General features: G+C 41.7%; 2 protein-coding genes across 2 annotated transcripts in view; one reads left to right on the top strand and one right to left on the bottom strand.

The window, feature by feature from the left end:
- Positions 1-5,183: 5,183 nt before the first annotated feature.
- On the bottom strand, positions 5,184-6,931 carry LOC135513958 (claudin-4-like). Its single transcript, XM_064937004.1, has one exon. The coding sequence runs from the start codon at positions 6,696-6,698 to the stop codon at positions 6,045-6,047; it is 654 nt and encodes a 217-aa protein (XP_064793076.1). The 5' UTR covers positions 6,699-6,931; the 3' UTR covers positions 5,184-6,044.
- Positions 6,932-8,488: 1,557 nt separating this feature from the next.
- The window catches only part of zgc:63587 (uncharacterized protein LOC393431 homolog), a 49,036-nt gene continuing 37,317 nt past the window's right edge, over positions 8,489-20,207 (top strand). Inside the window, exons 1-4 of the mRNA XM_064937002.1 lie at positions 8,489-8,597; positions 18,569-18,620; positions 19,177-19,276; positions 19,539-19,625. Of these exons, the coding sequence (XP_064793074.1) occupies positions 18,594-18,620; positions 19,177-19,276; positions 19,539-19,625 (214 nt within the window). The 5' untranslated portion in view covers positions 8,489-8,597; positions 18,569-18,593. The remainder of the gene's footprint in view (positions 8,598-18,568; positions 18,621-19,176; positions 19,277-19,538; positions 19,626-20,207) is intronic.

Below are 20,207 nucleotides of genomic sequence, written 5' to 3'. Positions count from 1 at the left end.
ATTCACTGTATCACAATTCCAGTGGGTCAGAAATTTACATACACTCTTGGAAAATTCCAGAAAATGACGTTGTGGCTTTAGAAGCTTCTGATAGGCTAATTAACATCATTTGACCCAATTGGAGGTGTACCTGTGGATGTATTTGAAGGCCTACCTTCAAACTCAGTGCCTCTGCTTGACATCATGGGAACATCTAAAGAAATCAGCCAACAACTCAGAAAAAAAATTGTAGACCTCCACAAGTCTGGTTCATCCTTGGGAGCAATTTCCAAACAGGGGTGGCAGCATCATGTTGTGGGTGTGCTTTGCTGCAGGAGGAACTGGTGCACTTCTCTCTGCACCTGCCTGCCTGCCTGCCTGTCTGTCCCTCTTTGTTTCACTGCAGGGCCACAACTTTGGTTTTAGAATTGGGGGGGGACATATATATATCTTTTTTTTAATCCAATTGGATAAAACCTCAGCCTCCCAGACAGCTCGGAGGCGTCCGCATGGTCGTACATTCCAATGATAAAACTGGGGGGGACAAAAATGCAATTTACGAATGTCTGTTGCATTATGGGGATAAAAATGTAGATTGCATGAACTTTAAAAAAATCGTGATCAAAGGTCTGCATTCGACTGCAAGTTTCTGCAGTTGCTCTTCACCAACTTCATTCTGCAGCCATAGGTATGAGAGTCTTTAAGTGCCTTTTGGCAACTTTCAAGCAGGCTGTCATGTGCATTTTAAGGAGTGGCGTCCATCTGGCCCCTCTACCATAAAGGCCTGATTGGGGGAGTGCTGCAGGGATGGTTGTCCTTCTGGAATGTTCTCCCATCTCCACAGAGGAACTCTGGAGCTCTGTCAGAGTGACCATCGGGTTCTTGGTCCCCTCCCTGACCAAGGCCCTTGTCCACCGATTGCTCAGTTAGGCCAGGCGGCCAGCTCTAGGAAGAGTATTGGTGGTTCCAAACTTCTTCCATTTAAGAATGATGGAGCCACTGTGTTCTTGGGGACCTTCAATGTTGCAGAAATCTGTGCCTTGACACAATCCTGTCTCGGAGCTCAAAGGACAATTCCTTCGACCTCCTGGCCTGGTTTTTGCTCTGACATGCACTGTCAAATGTGGGACCTTATATAGACAAGTGTGTGCCTTTCCAAATCATGTCCAATCAATTGAATCTACCACAGGTGGACTCCAATCCCGTTTTAGAAACATCTCAAGGATGATCAATGGAGACAGGATGCACCTGAGCTCAATTTCGAGTCATTGCAAAGGTTCTGAATACTTATGTAAATAAGATATTTCTGTTTTTTATTTTGTATTAATTCGCACAAAAATCTAAAAGCCTGTTTGCGCTTCGTCATTAGGTTTTGCGTGTAGATTGCTGAGGATTTTATAAATCCATTTTAAAATATGTAAGTGTAACGTAACGAAATATGGAAAAGTCAAGGGGTCTGAATACTAATAGGCTCCAGTGGAAATGTACAAATTAATGAACGTGATATTTGAGTCTCTCTCTCACCAATTGAGTGTACAATGTAGCTTACACATATATTTCAGTTTGTGGGTGTGTGATATGGGAGTTGGAGACATGTTTATTTCGACATAAATCATTTAAAAAATAAACAATGGCAACACTGCCATGTTGCACTGAGACTTGCTGTTGGAAAACCACATCAGTGTCTGTCTTTCGGCTCTCGCAGATGCACCTCCCGACTTCACTTCTCGACTTTCATATGTACAGCCGGTTGCTTTCGCCTTACCAGTCAAACAAGCCCAATAACTCAGCCCAATTGCCAACCACTGCACTGGGTTGATGTAACCCTCAAATACAGATCTTGGATCAGCTTACCCTCTACAATTTCTAACCTTAACCATTAGGGCGATAAATCGAAACTGATCAGGGGAATTTTCAACTCCCGCGCCCACTCCCTCCTTTTCGTGTCTCAATCTCTCCAAATTAGGTCAAATTTACCGGTCAACACTGTGTTCCCAATGATTCTACTGAGATTAATATTGGCATTTTGTATCACATTGGGCACATGTTGTCTTTATGATAAGAATGAATTGTGTTTTTGATTTGAGTAGGATATTAGTAGTGCAATATGAGTAATTCAATAAAGTTTAATATTTCTTATCTGTAGTTTTTATTGTCAACATTTTGGATCGTTTTTTTTTTCTTTAACAAATGTTGGCTCAAACACAGAATGAACCACTGAGATCTTACATTCAGTGGTGTAGTGGATGGTATATGCCATATGTCCACTTATTTTTTTAGTGGACATTGCATATACTCACTTCCTAATCCCCACTGATACGTTTCAAAGTAGTGTAGTGGAGGTACACACTGTATCAATTAATAGTGCAGATGACCCAGATCAGAATGTTTAGTTTAAAATGTACACATGCTGGAAGGCCTACGCATGAATGTTCCAAAATTCAATTTGCGGGAAAATACCGTTCACATGTGAGGGGTTTCATGGACAGATGTTGAAATATCCGTTAGAATTTTAGAATGAGGGGTGATTTAAAGATACAACAACTATCATGGGTTGATAATATGACTAGGATAATGCCCTTAGATGCTAGACAATTAAATAAAGTTGAAAGAAAACCAATAAAACAGAAGGCATGAGGAACTCTATAAAAATAATTGCCTCCACCTTTCTATGGTGGGATTTTGGCTATAGGCTACTTTGAAGCAAGGAAAGTTGAATAAAGGTTCAATAAAAATACATTTTAAAAAGCAAGGAAAGACATCCATAATATGAAGTAAAACACCCAGGTTTCAAACAATTAAGGAAAAGAGGAAATATAGTGATGCTAATGATAACCTTCTTCTGATAGATGGAAAAGCTTTCCCAAAAACGTTCTATATTACATGTTAACTAGTTACAAAGTAGCCTACATGTCAAAAGTATTATTTGGACCATTGTAGACGATGGCATGGCGACGTCGGTCTTGAATAGAAACACTTAATCCGGTCTACCGGTTGTCTCGCGCCGAATTGAGCATGTGCAGGCCATCAAATCAAAGGGACTCCTTCGACATAAAATAGTTTTTGACGAAAATGAAAACGTGTCAGTTTGTCAATTTCACGAGGTTTGAGTAATAATAGATTCAACTACTTACGACATTGTCTCGAATCCAGGTAAGGCCATTAGATTTCGTGAAAATGAACAAATAAAGAATAATGTTTCACTTCTCTCATTGACTTCTCAAACCCTAAACCCCGACCTGGTCTGTTTGGTTTGTTTCGCAAGCTTTCCCGGAAGTCTTGAAATCTAAAACCGGTGAATTTCTGACTCAGTTGACAGCCTCATTTATCAGTTTCAATTAGCCTACTTGCACAGTACAGCTTGGGCTGGGCTAACTGTGAAATACCAAAAGGCGATTGATCATTTTAGGTTATTCAGAGCGTAGTCGATGTCACTGTTTATCATATACTTTTTCACACAGGGCACCTGTTCTTTTCCCCGGGGGGCAGTTAGGAAAGAAATAAGTAAAATGATTGTATACCCAATTCTCCTGGCACCTCTACACCACTGCTTACGCAATAACACATAGTTATTGTTGCTGTGGTCATTGCTGAATTACTACTGTCTTTTCGTAAACCCATTCTCCCTGTCCTTAGCCTATGCAGATGTTCCGGTTTTCAGGGGAAATAGAAAAAGAGCCTGTGACGCGACTTCTGCTTTTGGACATTAACAGGGCGGCACTCCATCTTAACTCCACCACATTTACCGGATTGGTTGAACAGTGCAGAAGAGAACCTCCCCCAACAGTTTTTTTTCTACTCGTCAAGACCAGCATATAGGGGGTCTAGTTCCAGGCGTTTCTTTTATGACTGCTACGTTAGGTTACAGGCGGGGAGTCTGTGTCTGGCTGGGTGTGGGTCTTTGGAATGTCCCCAGGCCGGGCCTTTATGAGGCTCATCCATACCACCATATTATAGACCCTGTCGCTAGGCAACAGCGGGTCCTAAACCGTTACCATGGCAAGGGCCCATTGAGTGACGTTGCTGGTCCTGTTTGCCTCTTTTCTCTTTGGAATGGGGGTCATTTTAGAGGTGCACCCCCAACTCTACACCCCAGACAGTCCCAAAATAACAGCCCAGCCCATTCCCGACAGACCATACCACTTCTTTGTGCAGAAACACCAGATACACATCAGAGTCTGAATGCCTATAGAGGGGGTTATGGGAGTGATGCGATGCCTAGGTTGTCCTCAGCGAAAAGTTACAGTGAAAGTTTGGGAAGGTCATCTGCAAGTGCACACTAAGATGATACTAAGTTGTATCAAGTGGTTCTTGGCCATTTTTGGCTAAAATGTCAATTGCATAGCCTACATGCAGTTGTTGGACATCATTTATCTCTACTAATAATGTCGTTGTCTTTTTTTCACCAAAATATAATCAGCCCAACTCATATCTACCTCGATTCAGTTGAGCTGGTGAATGACCTTTACATGTTCTAGTTATAAGTGGGCATATGACCCACTAAGACTCTTATGTGGCCAGCTAAACTATAAGTAAGCTTTGAAAATCCAGCCAAAGCTTTGAACACGGGGCATTCATAATCAGCTCTGAGAATACCAATAGCTTACATGCCAGATGTTTTTGTTAATTAAGTTAAACCTGAATTTTAGGATTTGCATAATGTAGGCCTAGTATTTTAAAACAATAATTACAGGAAATAATTTTATTTGAACTCAAAGATGCCGAAAGTTGGGAATATATTTTAAGAGAGAAGGTCAGAACTTTTTTTCATCTCACCAAAAAAGTTGTTTTGTCACGATAAAATCAGCAAATTTTACAACCCACAATCACAATCACACAGACAGGCCTACAAAATCAAACCCCTCCATTGGCGGGAAAGTGCGATAGTGGTGGAAAGACATCCGAATTTGCACGCCTTTTAAACAGCGCGGTGGATTGAGAAAGAGCTGTCTGAAAGGGGGATGGGTCGGGGAGTATTGTGTGTTTAACAGCAGAGCCCCACTCTTGCTGAATGGGTATTGTCATCTAGATTTCTATAGTTCACCAAAATACTTTCTACTGCTGGGGAACTCAACGCATCACGCAGGCGTCAGGCCCAGACATAAATAATATTGAAGATTTTCAAACTACATGTTCTGATGCCCTATTTATTATATTAATTAAACTACATTTCGATTTGTTTAAATAAAACACGGTAGAACAAATACGTTTAAGACGATATCAGTTTAATCTCAGTTTAACATTGGAAAGAATATTGCATGAAATATATAATGGATCTTTACATCAAACACCAACAAAACCAGTTAGTAAAACAGCAGTGTATTCATACAAATCCACGACAAGAAACACATCCAGCACAGCTTCTACATACAGATATAAAACTCACATTTGCAAACTTTTAAAAGTTTCATCTGGACATCCTATATTTGACATCTAAATCTATGGTCCTAATTTTTGTCAAATAGATTATATTCCACTATTATAGACACATATAAGGATGCCTGAGTTGTGTTTCCTTAAAAATAGGCCGAGCCTACATGTATTTTTTTTAGCTCGTCCCACAGTGCCATGAAGCAAAAATCCACTGTCCAAAAACCTTTTAGGTGGTTTGGAGTGCTATCACTCCGAAATCACAGTAATTGAAGCCTACACTGAAGTAAAACAAAACCGTGGATATATTCAGTCGTATAATCTTCATAATGGTAAACATTTCAAAATGCAAGGGATTATGAGCGATCGTAGAAAATATAGACTAGGACATTTAAAAATACAGGTACCTAAAACAAAGACGCTCATTTTTGTCATTGGCTATCACTTTATATCCAGACGTATATGCATAGTCTCCAAAAAGTTTATTTTCTGCTGTTTGCAAAAATGATGAACGAATATGTTATCCAATATTGTGTTTAGTTTATAGTCAGTGTAACAAAATGATGCTTTAATTGATTTCAAAGTTCAGAGTAAACTGCAGGTGCAAAAAATACGTTTAAAAAAATAGTTTTTCAAAAGATCACAGCACATTTACGCACAGCATAGCTACCCCATCCCGAGGGTGGGAAGCAGGGCTACACGTAATTCCTTTTGTCATAGTCTCCGGTCCCGTTCGGTGTGGCCCGTTTGGTCGGGGAATATTTGGCCGAATAGCCCGAATTCCCGTCAGAAGGACAAGAGCAGCAGAGTAGCGCGCCCCCGATCAGCAGGAGCGCCGTGGCCGCCCAACCGATGTAGAGCGCGGCCCCGATTTCCCTCTTTTTGGACGCGGGCACCTGTGGGTTGTAGAAGTCAGAGATGATGTTGTTGGCCATCCAGCAGAGAGGAACTAACACAAACAACCCACTGGTGATGTAGATGACCCCTCCGGCGTTTACCACCCGGGTTTTGACGTTCTCGGCGCTAATGCAGTTGGTGCACTGCGCCCCGGCGATCACCACCATCAGCCCCAGTACGCCAAACACACACGAGATGACGGTGAGGGCTCGCGCCGCCTGCAGGTCGTGGCCGAGCGCAAGGACCGAGTCGTGCACCTTGCACTGCATCTGGCCAGTGCTCTGCACCACACAAGACATCCAGAGCCCATCCCAGATGGTCTGAGCCACCACAATGTTGGCCTCGATGAACGCCGTTACCTTCCACATGGGCAGCCCGCACACCACCATCACCAGGAGCGAGCCAATGACGCACAGCCCCAGCCCAAGGATCTCCAGTCCAGCGGACACCATCTTCGCTATTTTTTAATGGATATTTGTTATAATTTGTGTCCTCCTCTGTGCGTGAACAACGCGTCTTTATGTGGATGCTGCGCTTTGTAATAGCTGAGCTTCAGACAGATTCAGACAACGTCGATTTGTTTGAGACTCCTTACATCACTCTTGCTACAAATAGTCTACAACAGGCTGTCGTTTTAGTCAGTATGTTACTGACTGTAAAAACAACTGGACTCAGAGCGGCTTGACCAATTATATGTTTTGAGTGGGGTGGGGGTGACTCCACAAGTGCTAAAGCCAGAGGAAAAACTTTCACCCAATCAGAAGTCACCGCATCCTCTCAGGACCAATGAGGAGGCAGGGATGTTGGATGAGAATGAACAAAGCCAGGAGACCGCATTTTGTGCGTGCGTGCGTGTGAGAACAGTTAGTCGGTTGAATATAGGGTTGGGAACAAACGCAGAGGACTTGTAAGACCCTAGGCTGTAATAAAACATATTCTAACCAAGTTGCTCATGACTGGAATAGCCTTCACATTAACTAAATTATATGACTTTGAAGCAAACATAATTGCTGGGCTCTTATTTCCAATTTAGTCGAATTTAAGAACATACAATTAATTGGTTATACCCATAGCCAGACCCATGGGCTACTGTATATGACTCTGGTTCTAGACAGAACTGCATAATTTAGTATGACATTCGATGTTATTGATTTTTTTATTTTTAATATTGGAACATTGTAATAATAGCCTAATAAAAAACAAAAACACCACATAGCCTATGTAAGGGCCCTAGACATAGCAGTTAGGATTGCCTACTGCTGTCGACAGTATGCAGTTTCCAGGCTACAGACTGGACTCACTGGACCATAAACAGGTGTAATGTTAGTTGCATTACAAATGTAGCCTATGTAATGGCCCCAACCAGAGCAATTAGAATTGCCTAATGCTGTGACAGTATGTTGATTGCAGGCTAAAACTGGACTCACTGGACCATTACAAATGTTGTTTTTTCTTCTGGTGGGTTCAGGGCATAATTAAGCATATACACATTTTCATTTACGTCATTTAGCAGACGCTATTATCCAGAGCGATTTACATGAGCAATGAGGGTTAAGTATTTTTCACCAAATATATGTAAACTTTGTTTAAACTCAGTTGCCTGTATTCTATCTCTAAATGTTGTCTATCACTAGCAGCACCATACCACCAAGTAACATTCGGAGTAGTCTATGTGTAAATGTAGCCTACTTGGCCAATAAAGATGATTCTGATTCGAAACAGCGACCTTCAGATTATTGGCCCAACGCCCCTAACCGCTAGACGAGCTGCCGCCTGTTTCAAATCTAGACTAAATCTATATGTTAGAACATTTCTTGAAATATATTTAATTGGAAAAAAAATGTTTAAAACGATGCACGCTCTCCTTGACTGTTTTGTTTTCCATGTTTGCATCGACTTCAATTTAAAGTTTTAATTTAGGATACTTTCCGTAGGCTACATTAGCATAGACAATGATTGTTACAATGTTACTGTTGACAAGCGTAGAATCACAGTGCTACTTCCCACACAATAATGTTTGCGAAATAATGTATCCTCCCACGAACTCCCATATAATAACGTGTAACAACCAAAGCGTGACATCATCAAGAACGATATCCGCCTCGTATAGAAACTGAGCAGTATGGCTGCCATCTTGGATCTTGAATTACCTTTGCATATTGTGATTCCACCTTGGTTTGAGCCGAAATGAACCCAGTTGCACTGCCTCCCACCCGTGAAAAAAGACAAACGGGCGTCATTGGATGAGGGCGGGACATTGGAGCTGTTTCCGGAGTCCCTTCCCTGGCCTGGGATAGAAAGAAGAGGGGGGAAATACTTCTGTTTATTTACATTTCATAAGTTACACACAGGTAAGGTCTCAAACGGTCGTATATGAATGCTTGTCTACCAAATGAGTGAGAGAAAGAGAGAAAAGGGATGAGCTTTTAGCGAGATCAGATAGTTGAAACTTGGCAACATGACACCACTCACTCACTGGAATAGCAACCTTTTCATGCTAAAGTTTGACATAAAACAAAGAGTATCATAGTGCTTCGGAAGTTGAATTGACAGGCCTGTTTCCTATTTACAATAAGGTACACTGTTTCCATGTAAAGTATATGCAATTATGCCTAACATATTCGCCGTAAATTCTTCATAGAGTGTCGTGTTTGGAATATGTCAATCTTTCCCAAACTGGGTGTGGACGTCAAAACTAGTAGACAACAAAAGGCCAAAACATTTCCGCTACATTAAACATCCTAATTTATAATTCAAATAAGTTACTCTTTGTTGTTGTTTAAAAATACAAAATCTTTATTAAAAAAATAATGAACCACACATTTCACTTGTGACAATATTGACTTTGACACTGCAGTATGTATGTATGAATGAATGAATGAGGGGTAACTATCCCCAGAGGTAAGATCCAATTGTTCACACAAAAAAGCTAAGTTTGGTAAAAATGTGGTATATGGATGATGGTCATGCTTAGGCAAACAAACTATGAAGGAAAATAAGTACAGTTTACACTTTTTTCAGCTGCAAAGTGATAAGCCTCACAAGCTCATGGAGCAGGACTGCTGAAGCGCGTAGTGTGTAAAAATTGCCTGTCCTCGGTTGCAACACTCACTACTGACTTCCAAACTGCCTCTGGAAGCAACGTCAACACAATAACTGTTCGTTGGGAGCATCATGAAATGGGTTTCCATGGCCGAGCAGCCGCACGCACACAAGCCTAAGCTCAAAATGCGCAATGCCAAGCGTCGGCTGGAGTAGTGTAAAGCTCGCCACCATTGGACTGTAGAGCAGTGGAAACGCATTCTCTGGAATGATGAATCACTCTTCCCCATCTGGAAGTCAGACAGACAAATCTGGATTTGGCAGATGCCAGGAGAACGCGACCTGCCCCAATGCATAGTTCCAATTGTAAATTTTGGTGAAGGAGGAATAATAGCCTGGGGTTAGCCCTTTAGTTCCAGTGAAGAGAGAGCTTAATGCTACAGCATACAAAGACATTCTAGACGATTCTGTGCTTCCAACTTTGTGGCAACAGTTTGGGGAAGGACCTTCCCTGTTTCAACATGACAATGCCCCTGTGCACAAAGCGAGGTCCATACAGAAATGGTTTGTCGAGATCGGTGTGAAAGAACTTCACTGTCCTGCACAGAGCCTTGACCTCAACCCTATGGAACATGTTTGGGATGAATTGGAACGCCGACTGCAAGCCAGGCCTAATTGCCCAACATCAGTGCCAACCTCACTAATGCTCTTGTGGCTGAATGGAAGTAAGTCCCTGCAGCAATGTTTCAACATCTAGTGGAAAGCCTTCCCAGAAGAGTGGAGGATGTTATAGCAGCAAAATGGGGACCAACTCCATATTAATGCCCATGATTTTGGAATTAGATGCTTGCCGAGTAGGTGTCCACATACTTTTGATAGTGTGGTGTATGTATGTAGGCTACTGTATGGATGTAGTCTGTGACCAAAACGTGTTGTACTGAGTTCATTTCAATTCCTAGAACCTGACATAACCGTTAAACATCAGATTTATCATTGACCTCTGACAGTTTAGCACGTCCTGATAAAATACAATTTATGTTTAGACAACTCCACAATAACAGTAGGAAACAATAATAAGTATTCTCATTGTGTGTGTCTCTGAGCTAAGAGATGGCGGAGGGCCACTATTGAACAGCTAGCATCCATCTTGGCTCATATCTTTTGGCTCAGGGAGTCTATGAACATTTCATTTCCCTCTGTTTGAGTGGATGGAGATTATAAAAGGGAAGCCTTTATTGTGAATTGTTTAGGTCGTGATAGGAGACCCTTTATATTGAACTCAAAGATGCTGGTAGTTTAGGTAGAGGTTGCCCATGAGCACAGATCTTGGATCAGCGTACTCTCTAAATTCTGACCTTATCTATTATCGGGGAAACATAAAACTGGTGTTTTTATCAGTGTCAAGTGGCAAGTTCCTCTTACTCCTGAAAAATGCAGACTGCCTCCCAAGTAGCACCATATTCCCTCTTGTAGTGCACTACTTTTGACCAGAGCTCAGGTCCCAAATGACACCCTGATACCCATCGGCCATTTGATTAACCTCAGTGTGAGCCGTCTTTCTCTAGTCTTATCTCATAAGGACAGAGCTGAGAGGGAGCCCTCTGACACCACTCATCAAGGAGGGATGTTTCCTTTTGTTTTGTAGTGTGGTGTGAACGGAAAAACAACATGAATCAGACTGACATGTCCAAGTGGAGATCCAGAGTGGTGCACTCAGTAATTGTACTGTACAGGATATGTTGTAATCCTCAATACTGGCAAATGGACAGTGGCATGGAAGAGGATTTGTGTCCACCCATAGAACAGTCTAGTTCTAACCTCGTAGAAGGATGTCATGAGGATATGCTATGTTTTCTTTCTGTTTTCTTTCAGTCTTTCTAAGGATCTTTGGTGCTTTGGTAATGGACACAGATGCTAAACTTAACTACCCATACATTATGGAAGTTGGGTCAGTACTGAGATGTTTATGCATTGTAGGAGTGGTGTAGTAAGAATTTCATGTTAAGGCCTACACTTGTTGTGTTAGGCACATGTGACAAAGTTTGATTTTAGTTTTATGATTTCACAACATAAATAGAAAAATGTGACATTCTATTTATATTGCTCTGCCATTTAACCCTGTGATCCCATGTTGGTCATACAGTAGCTAGGCCTTTGTGTATAGTGAAACAATGTTATGATAACATTTTTGCTTTGCCATCAAACCCTTCTGTTGCTTGACTATTTCCGCTTCTGTCCGCATCATAATAAAAGGGCCATCCTGTGCTCTGTACTCTGTCTGTGTTATGAACAGCCCTGCTGGTTTCCGCTGGCTTGAAAGGCTTTCTCATTCCGCCCATTGTTGTGCTTTTTCTTTTCTTTGCTTGTAGAGAGCTCCTGAAACGGAGTATAACAGCTTTATTATTGTTGCCCACATCACCTCGTGACCCCCAAAGGACCACTTATTACAGTCAAGCCTCAAACCCCCTACTGTGTATGTGTGTACATGTGAGTCTGCCAACTTTCTTTTTATGAGGCTACGTTCAGTTTATTAGTTCTCTGCCCAGTCATAGAATAGCTCAAATCAGAGTGGACATTTCAGGAAGAGGTTCTTAACCAAGAGACCAAATTAAGCAAAAATAGAATTCAAAATAATAACTCATTTATATAGATTTTCATAGGTCTCAATAATTACGTCTGGCTTAAATTTGTTGTTTTATGTTACTGTGTGGCTAAGAGGTAAGGTGTATAGCTTCACTGCCACCACAGCCCCTCCAGCTAATAAATCAAGTGTAAACCTCACATGCCAGGATTTTGGCTTAACTAAGGTGGCATTTTTCCTTCTTTGCCAAACTGTTTAATCTCCCTCAGGTCTCCCTTAAATGGGTATTATTAAGTGAGTATTATTGCCGCCTGCCTCCTGCCTGTATCTCCCGTAGTGTTGCCTTTGTGTTAATACCACAGCGATAATGGAACAGCTTAATTAATCTACTGCTGGTTCCCACAGAGACAGTCCAGGAATAACACGTGTGTGTGTGTGTGTGTGTGTGTGTGTGTGTGTGTGTGTGTGACTGACTGAGTGAGTGGACATGTTTAACTATACTTGTGGGGACCAGATTTGGTCAAACAAAAATTTGACCAACTGGGGACATTTTGTTAGTCCCCACATGCTATTTCTAGGGGGGGTTAGGAGCTAGGGTAAAGGTTAGGTTAGGGAAATAGGATTTTGAATGGGACTGTCCCCACAAAGTTAGTTGTACAAGACTGTGTGTGTGTGTGTAGGGCAAACTCATTTGGTTGTGGGTAAAATAGTTTTTTTGAAATACAGACATAAGAAACATACTGTATTGCTTTTGCATATTCAATAAATGCATTGTAGTAACTTGTATGGTATGAAGGCCACAGAACGTAGCCGTAGATAATAGATGAATAATAATAATGCTGTGAAATAAATGTAGGCTATCCCTCGGATGCAGGCCGCCTCACCCCATGCTGCCCGCTATCTCCTGCTAAGATCCATATCGCAAGCTGTTGACTTGTGGGCCCCGTCCGTCAGGCATGCCACTGACTGACCCTAACCACCTCTGTGCTTCTACCTCTGATAGTGTGTGTGATTGTGGGCCAGTGGGGCCGCGGGTGGGCTCTTGTTCTGTCTCTTACCCAGGCGGAGGGGTGATCCGTATGAAAGGCCTCAGGAACCTGGGTGATAAACAGCTATTGTTCTCCTGAGAGCTTGATGAAACAGAGAGGGATATCTGTCCATGCCGCCTGCTGCAGACATATGAGGTCCTGCCACCATACACAATAGATCAGTGTTGTAGTACTCCCGTCTCGAGGCCACATATTGAGTGTCTCGGTTTCGGATACATTTGAACTTGGTCTTGACAGTGAGCATTCATCATTTCTTCACCAGACCAGCGGAGTAAAAAAAACTCTTATCAGCTTCCATTCAATCAGCGGATAAAACCACTTTGCCGGGCCAAATATATACACTCCTTTCTTGAAACATTATCTTAACAGTCTTTATCTATTATAGACATGTTTGCGCAGTGGTGAACCTATAGGCCTTCAGTGTGTGACAAGTTTGTGATTTCTGAAAGGACAGCAACTGTAATACCAGCGCACTCATGTAGGAGAATGCACTTTTTGTAAAACACAAAGAGCCATTGGTGGAGGGTATACCCAGGTATAAACCGTATACCCACTTTTGTTTTCAGTGGGCATTGTGTATACTCACTTCTTAATCCCTTCTGTTGTATGCACGAAATGTAGTACAATAGAGAGATCAGAGAGATCATGCACAAAGTAGCCTACACAATCGCAAAGCATGTGAAATATATTCACATTCGTGCCGCACAGATGTCTTAGTTCAGCGGAATATCATCTGCAAGCAGCAAGAGTGTGCAGCTCTCAACTGGTTTTGGCTTGGAGCAGCTCAGAGAAGAATAACATCGGTAGCTAGTAGGGTAGGAAAGACATTTATATCTACCAGTAAATGCTAAGTAAGGCAACAATGGGTATGCAAACCAGGTATTTAAAAAGTTTAGTCCCAAGTGTTGGCTAGTAGACCATTTGTGATGTGCAGTTGTCATCACGCGCTGTTTGCATCAGGGGCATAGACATGGATGGGCCTGGGCCTGACAAGCCCACCCAATCAGATTTTATATGGTTTAAGCGTTGTTGTGGACTTAGACCATCACGATTTTGAGAGTGAAAATCTGAAATATCTATAGGAAAACACAGGATCTTTCACACAGGGTGCCTTTCCTTTGCTGGATGGGGAGTTTGGGAACCTTTTGGCAAAATTATAGTATACTTCTCCAGGTACCACTTCTCCACTGCATAGGGCCGATGGAAAGACAGTCATACACAGCATGATGTTAAAGGATAAGCAGTCCATAAACTCTGATATAAGTCAGTAGGTCCCAATCATAAGAATACAAAAACACAAGCATTAAGCATTTCCCAATCGAAATGTACAACTATTACTTCCCATTGCAAAATGGTCAGAGTGAGGTGTTTTCTCATTTGTCTGGAAGTTGCAAGCTGGCCAACTTTTGCCAGCTTTTGCCAGCTTCGATGGGCAAGCATGCATTGGCAGGGAAGCTGCAGAAGGATGAGGAGGCTACCATTGCCCATCGTTTATCAGTGCAATTTTGACAGCCAACTAGCTGAAAAAGTTTGAGAGCATTTGTCTAATGTTCCTTCGTTAGATTTTAGCTCATCTTGCTCTGGCTAGCATTAGTTGTTGAGCTTGTTGATGTGCATAACTGAGGGAGAGAGCACCTACTTTTTCATGGTTGTTTGATAAGTAGGACTGTAAAGTTCCCAAATGTAAGAGGACTCCTGTGGTGTTTACATATTTACAAAAATACATTCAGGTGTATTGTTTTGAATTTTGGCAAATAAATGTTCTAATGATCTAAAGTTGTGCTGTTGCAGACACACAGTAAGGTTAAAAGTGAATGATGGCAGGCCCATGTGGCAAATGGCTTGTTTGTATAAAGGCCTATTGTTGCTCTGACTGGATGTGTGTGCGCACACACATTGGGGAGAACAAGTATTTGATACGCTGCCAATTTTGCAGGTTTTAATACTTACAAAGCATGTAGAGGTCTGTAATTTTTTATCATAGGTACACTTCAACTGTGAAAGATGGAATCTAAAACAAAAATCCAGAAAATCACATTGTATGATTTTTAAGTAATTAATTAGCATTTTATTGCATGACATAAGTATTTGATACATCAGAAAAGCAGAACTTAATATTTGGTACAGAAACCTTTGTTTGCAATTACAGAGATCATATGTTTCCTGTAGTTCTTGACCAGGTTTGCACACACTGCAGCAGGGATTTTGGCCCACTCCTTCATACAGACCTTCTCCAGATCCTTCAGGTTTCGGGGCGGTCGCTGGGCAATACGGACTTTCAGCTCCCTCCAAAGATTTTCTATTGTGTTCAGGTCTGGAGACTGGCTAGGCCACTCCAGGACCTTCAGATGCTTCTTATGGAGCCACTCCTTAGTTGCCCTGGCTGTGTGTTTCGCGTCGTTGTCATGCTGGAAGACCGAGCCACGACCCATCTTCAAAGCTCTTTCTGAGGGAAGGAGTTTGTTGGCCAAGATCTCGCAATACATGGCCCCTCCATCCTCCCCTCAATACGGTGCAGTCGGCCTGTCCCCTTTGCAGAAAAGCATCCCCAAAGAATGATGTTTCCACCTCCATGCTTCACGTTTGGGATGGTGTTCTTGGGGTTGTACTCATCCTTCTTCTTCCTCCAAACACGGCGAGTGGAGTTTAGACCAAAAGGCTCTATTTTTGTCTCATCAGACCACATGACCTTCTCCCATTCCTCCTCTGGATCATCCAAATGGTCATTGGCAAACTTCAGACGGGCCTAGACATGCACTGGCTTGTGCAGGGGGACCTTGCGTGCGCTGCAGGTTTTTAATCCATGACGGCGTAGTGTGTTACTAATGGTTTTCTTTGAGACTATGGTCCCAGCTCTCTTCAGGTCATTGACCAGGTCCTGCCGTGTAGTTCTGGGCTGATCCCTCACCTTCCTCATGATTATTGATGCCCCACGAGGTGAGATCTTGCATGGAGCCCCAGACCAAAGGTGATTGACCGTCAACTTGACCTTCTTCCATTTTCTAGTAATTGCGCCAACAGTTGTTGCCTTCTCACCAAGCTGCTTGCCTATTGTCCTGTAGCCCATCCAAGCCTTGTGCAGGTCTACAATTGTATCCCTGATGTCCTTAAACAGCTCTATGGTCTTGGCCATTGTGGAGAGGTTGGAGTCTGTTTGATTAAGTGTGTGGACAGGTGTCTTTTATACAGGTAACAAGTTCAAACAGGTGCAGTTAATACAGGTAATGAGTGGAGAACAGGAGGGCTTCTTAAAGAGAAACTAACAGGTCTGTGAGAGCTGGAATTCTTACTGGTTGGTAGGTGATCAAATACTTCTGTCATGCAATAAAATGCGAATTAATAAAAAAATCATACAATGTGATTTTCTGGATTTTTGTTTTAGATTTCGTCTCTCACAGTTGAAGTGTACCTATGATAAACAATTACAGACCTCTACATGCTTTATAAGTAGGAAACACTGCCGATTTTGCAGGTTATCAAATAATTGCTCTCCCCACTGTGTGTGTGTGTGTGTGTGTGTATATATATATATATATATATATATATATATATAGATAGATAGATAGATAGATAGTGTCAGGTTCTTCCTGGGGGTGTATATGAACAGATTGTAATACGATTTCATTTTGCTAAAATGCTGTCAGTTCCACTTCATAGCAACGATGTTTCAAATGCAACGATGTTTTATTTTCCAAGAGGTGGCTAACAGCAAGCACAGTGCAATATTAAACACAGTTCCACTCACCAGATGATGATAATTTAAAAATGAACTTCTTGTTGAAAGTTATTATTGAAAAGGGAGAAGCTAACAAATTGACAATAACGTAAGCACCAGCTGTCAGAGCAGCTCACAGATCACTGCACCTGTACATAGCCCATCCAATCTACCTACCTCATCCCCATAGTGATTTTTTAAATTTTTTTATCTTGCTTCTTTGCACCCCAGTATCTCAACTTGCACATTCATCTTCTGCACATCCTACCATTCCAGTGTTTAATTGCTCTATTGTAATTCATTTGCCACCATGGCCTATTTATTGCCTTAACTCTCTTATCCTACCTCATTTGCACATGCTGTATACAGAGTTTTCTAATGTATTATTCATTGTATGTTTGTTTATTCCATGTGTAACTCTGTGTTGTAGTATGTATCGAACTGCTTTGCTTTATGGTTGCCCGGTCGCAGTTGCAAATGAGAACTTGTTCTCAACTAGCCTACCTGGTTAAATAAATGTGAAAAAAATAAAATAAAACATCCTCTTAGATAACACTTGCTGCAGCCGCTGCAAACTAGCCGACAAGAAAAGCTATTGCACAGTGACCCGTTGGCCTTCAAGAAGGCAGACGTTTCCATAAGTTTTTGTAAAAACAGTACCACCCATTAAGCCAATGTGATTGGTTCATTCCACTGTCACTCAAATTCTGCCTTAATACAGTTGAATGGCAGATGCCTTTCTGATGGCCTATCCATTGGCTAACTTAGCAAACTAGAATTATTTCTCCAGAGACCAGCAAAGAACGATCCTGATTGGATATATTTTTTCTCTTCAGTGTTAACCCTTTCCTTTCTAACAAACTGAAGCAATTAAATCAGAAAATAATTGAAAAGAGTAATATAATTATTCTTATTATTTGTATTATTTTATAAATTCCTAGCCCTTCTCTGAAGGCCCATTGTTCCCCACTGTGTTTGGGTTAGTAATGCATTTTAGTGTCTTTATTTCCCTCGGCATGCATTTTTTCACTATTTGAATGTCTAAAGAATCCATATGTTCTAAAATATGAATGCAGAAATACATGGTCTTGAATTGGACTCGCATTTTTATGGTCTCGGTCTTGCTCCGGTCTTGGTCTTGAATTGGTCTCGCTTTAGGTGGTCTTGAACACAAAACTGCAATAGATAAATCTTCATCACTCTTTAATGGATTCAAGACAATATTAAAGTGTCATATGGCACACACTCCTCAAAAATATTTGTTACATTTCTTTTCTTGTGTTTTTCAAATAAAGTTTTATAACAGGGTTCAGTAGTCTGGCTGTGCTTGTCATCTCTTCCCATTTTGCTTTATCACACACAACCTGTCAGTCAGTGCCTAGTGTGTTATGATCAAATGGAGGTTGTGTTTTTACACAGCGCAGGGCTCAGGTTGGTGGCAATTATGTGATCATTTATCATTCAGGATCATTTCTCTTTCATCCGAGTAGTGCCATAGAGTAAAGCAGCGGGAGCCTAACTGAACATACCTGGTTCTTAGTGGAGGTCTGGGAACCAACTTGTTGTCCACCCTGTTTCTGCTCATTCAGTTGACTGTGATACAGTTAATGGGGATTTCCATGAGGGACTAGATGTGAGCTTAGTGCCCTAGTGTGGATGCTGTCATTATTCAGAATGTCGGTGAGAGTGGCTACTACATGTTAAAGGTAGTACTGTAGTAAGAGTTGAGTGTAGGCCTGGTGGTGAGTGATTTATACAGTTGTTGTCTCAAGCAGAGATGGCGAGAGAGCCTGGGTGCCAGTCTGCTTCCGCTTAAACAACGCTACATTGTTACCTTGCCAACAACAAAAACAAGTTTACTAAAGCATAAACAGACTTGCACCCAGGCTAATGTTAGTGTTGAGTGACTTATGATATTTATGTTTCTGGTTGCAGGTTCAGGCGACCAGCAGCAGTGACCATGTCTCAGTCTGCAGAGAAAGGGAAGGTGAGTGTACCCCTACTTCTGTAGTATGCACACGCCTAAACCAGGCACTCAGAGAGGACATCCTGTGTAAACACAGCTGTTTCATCGGCAGATTTATTGCTTTTGGGATTATCTCCACCATTTTAATCTGAATTTACACCAGCCATCTCTCACACACATCTACTAAAGGCTGGAGATTAAGAATGTCAGGGAGGAGATCGATATATTGTCTCATGCTTCATAAAAAACATGTGTAAACTAACAGTGAAATGCTTACTTATGGGACTTTTCCAACAATGCAGAGAGAAAAATAATTATAACACAAGGAATAAATAGACAATGTGTAACTTAGCTATATACACATGGGTACCAGTACCAAGTTCATGTGCAGGGGTACAAGATAATTGAGGTAGATGTGCACATACAGGTAGGGATAAAGTGACTAGGCATCAGGATGGACAATAAACATTACCCGCATACAGATAGAGAGGGGAAGGGAAGAGAAACAATTCAAGACCTTTCAATGCAAATCCTAGTGAGTTATAGTGCATTACCATTATAACCATGTGTTTGTCAGTTCCCCGAGGCGGCAGGATATGTGGGTTTTGCCAACCTGCCCAACCAGGTGCACAGGAAGTCAGTGAAGAAGGGATTTGAGTTCACCCTCATGGTCGTTGGTGAGTATGGCCTATTCACCTACATTGTCAGTTCAAGAGAAACTCGCCTACACAGTAGTTATTTTGTGCCAGAATGCTGTTGTGTAGTTGAGGGCTGTTTCCCAAATGGCTCCCTATTCCCTATATAGTGCACTACTTTTGACCAGAGCCCTGGTCAAAAGTAGTGCACCATATAGGGAGTAGTGTGCCATTTGCCATTTGGGACACAACCTTTTAGATGTTTAGATCTTAGAATGATCACGCCCGGTCCCTATTTCTGCAGGAGAGTCTGGTTTGGGCAAGTCTACGCTGATCAACAGCCTGTTTTTGACAGACCTCTACCCAGAGCGATACATCCCTGGGGCCGCAGGTACACACACACTCTCTCACACTCACTCACTAATAATGGAGAAATGTCTGTTCTGCTGTCTCCAGTATAGTATTGCTTGGAGTGGAATGTTAAGAGTGATCGTTTGTATTAGTCTTTCAAAGGCCCATCCCCTCCTCATGATTTAGATTATTTGCCAGTCTGGAAAACAACCTCCAGCTCCTACCACTTTTGTGTTTGTAGTTCTGAAGGGATTGCATAGGTGTTAGCAATATGGTGTTGGCTTTTGCAGTATTGATCTTACAAAAAAACACATGATTTGAAAACGTATTTTTGGAACACTTCACATGTTTTCACATGTAGTTTCATGTTATCACATGTTGTTTTACATGTTGTCACATAGGTCATATGTGAGCACTTTACATTCATGTGAAATTCATGTGTTTTTTCCATAAGGATGCTTACAACAGTCCAGTGCCTTAAGATCTGCAGAAGGGGTTAGGGGCTGCCTGGGTTTGTTTTCAACTTGGATATTTTGTCCAGAGGCTTGGCTTAGGCAGGCTTTAGAGTCACAAGGAACAGAAGCTTTGATGTGAAAAGTAATGAAACTAGTTTGGGGTCACT

The sequence above is a fragment of the Oncorhynchus masou genome, chromosome 25 (assembly GCF_036934945.1).
Source record: "Oncorhynchus masou masou isolate Uvic2021 chromosome 25, UVic_Omas_1.1, whole genome shotgun sequence".
Taxonomy (NCBI): Eukaryota; Metazoa; Chordata; class Actinopteri; order Salmoniformes; family Salmonidae; genus Oncorhynchus; species Oncorhynchus masou.
This window is presented reverse-complemented; position numbering and strand designations above follow the sequence as displayed.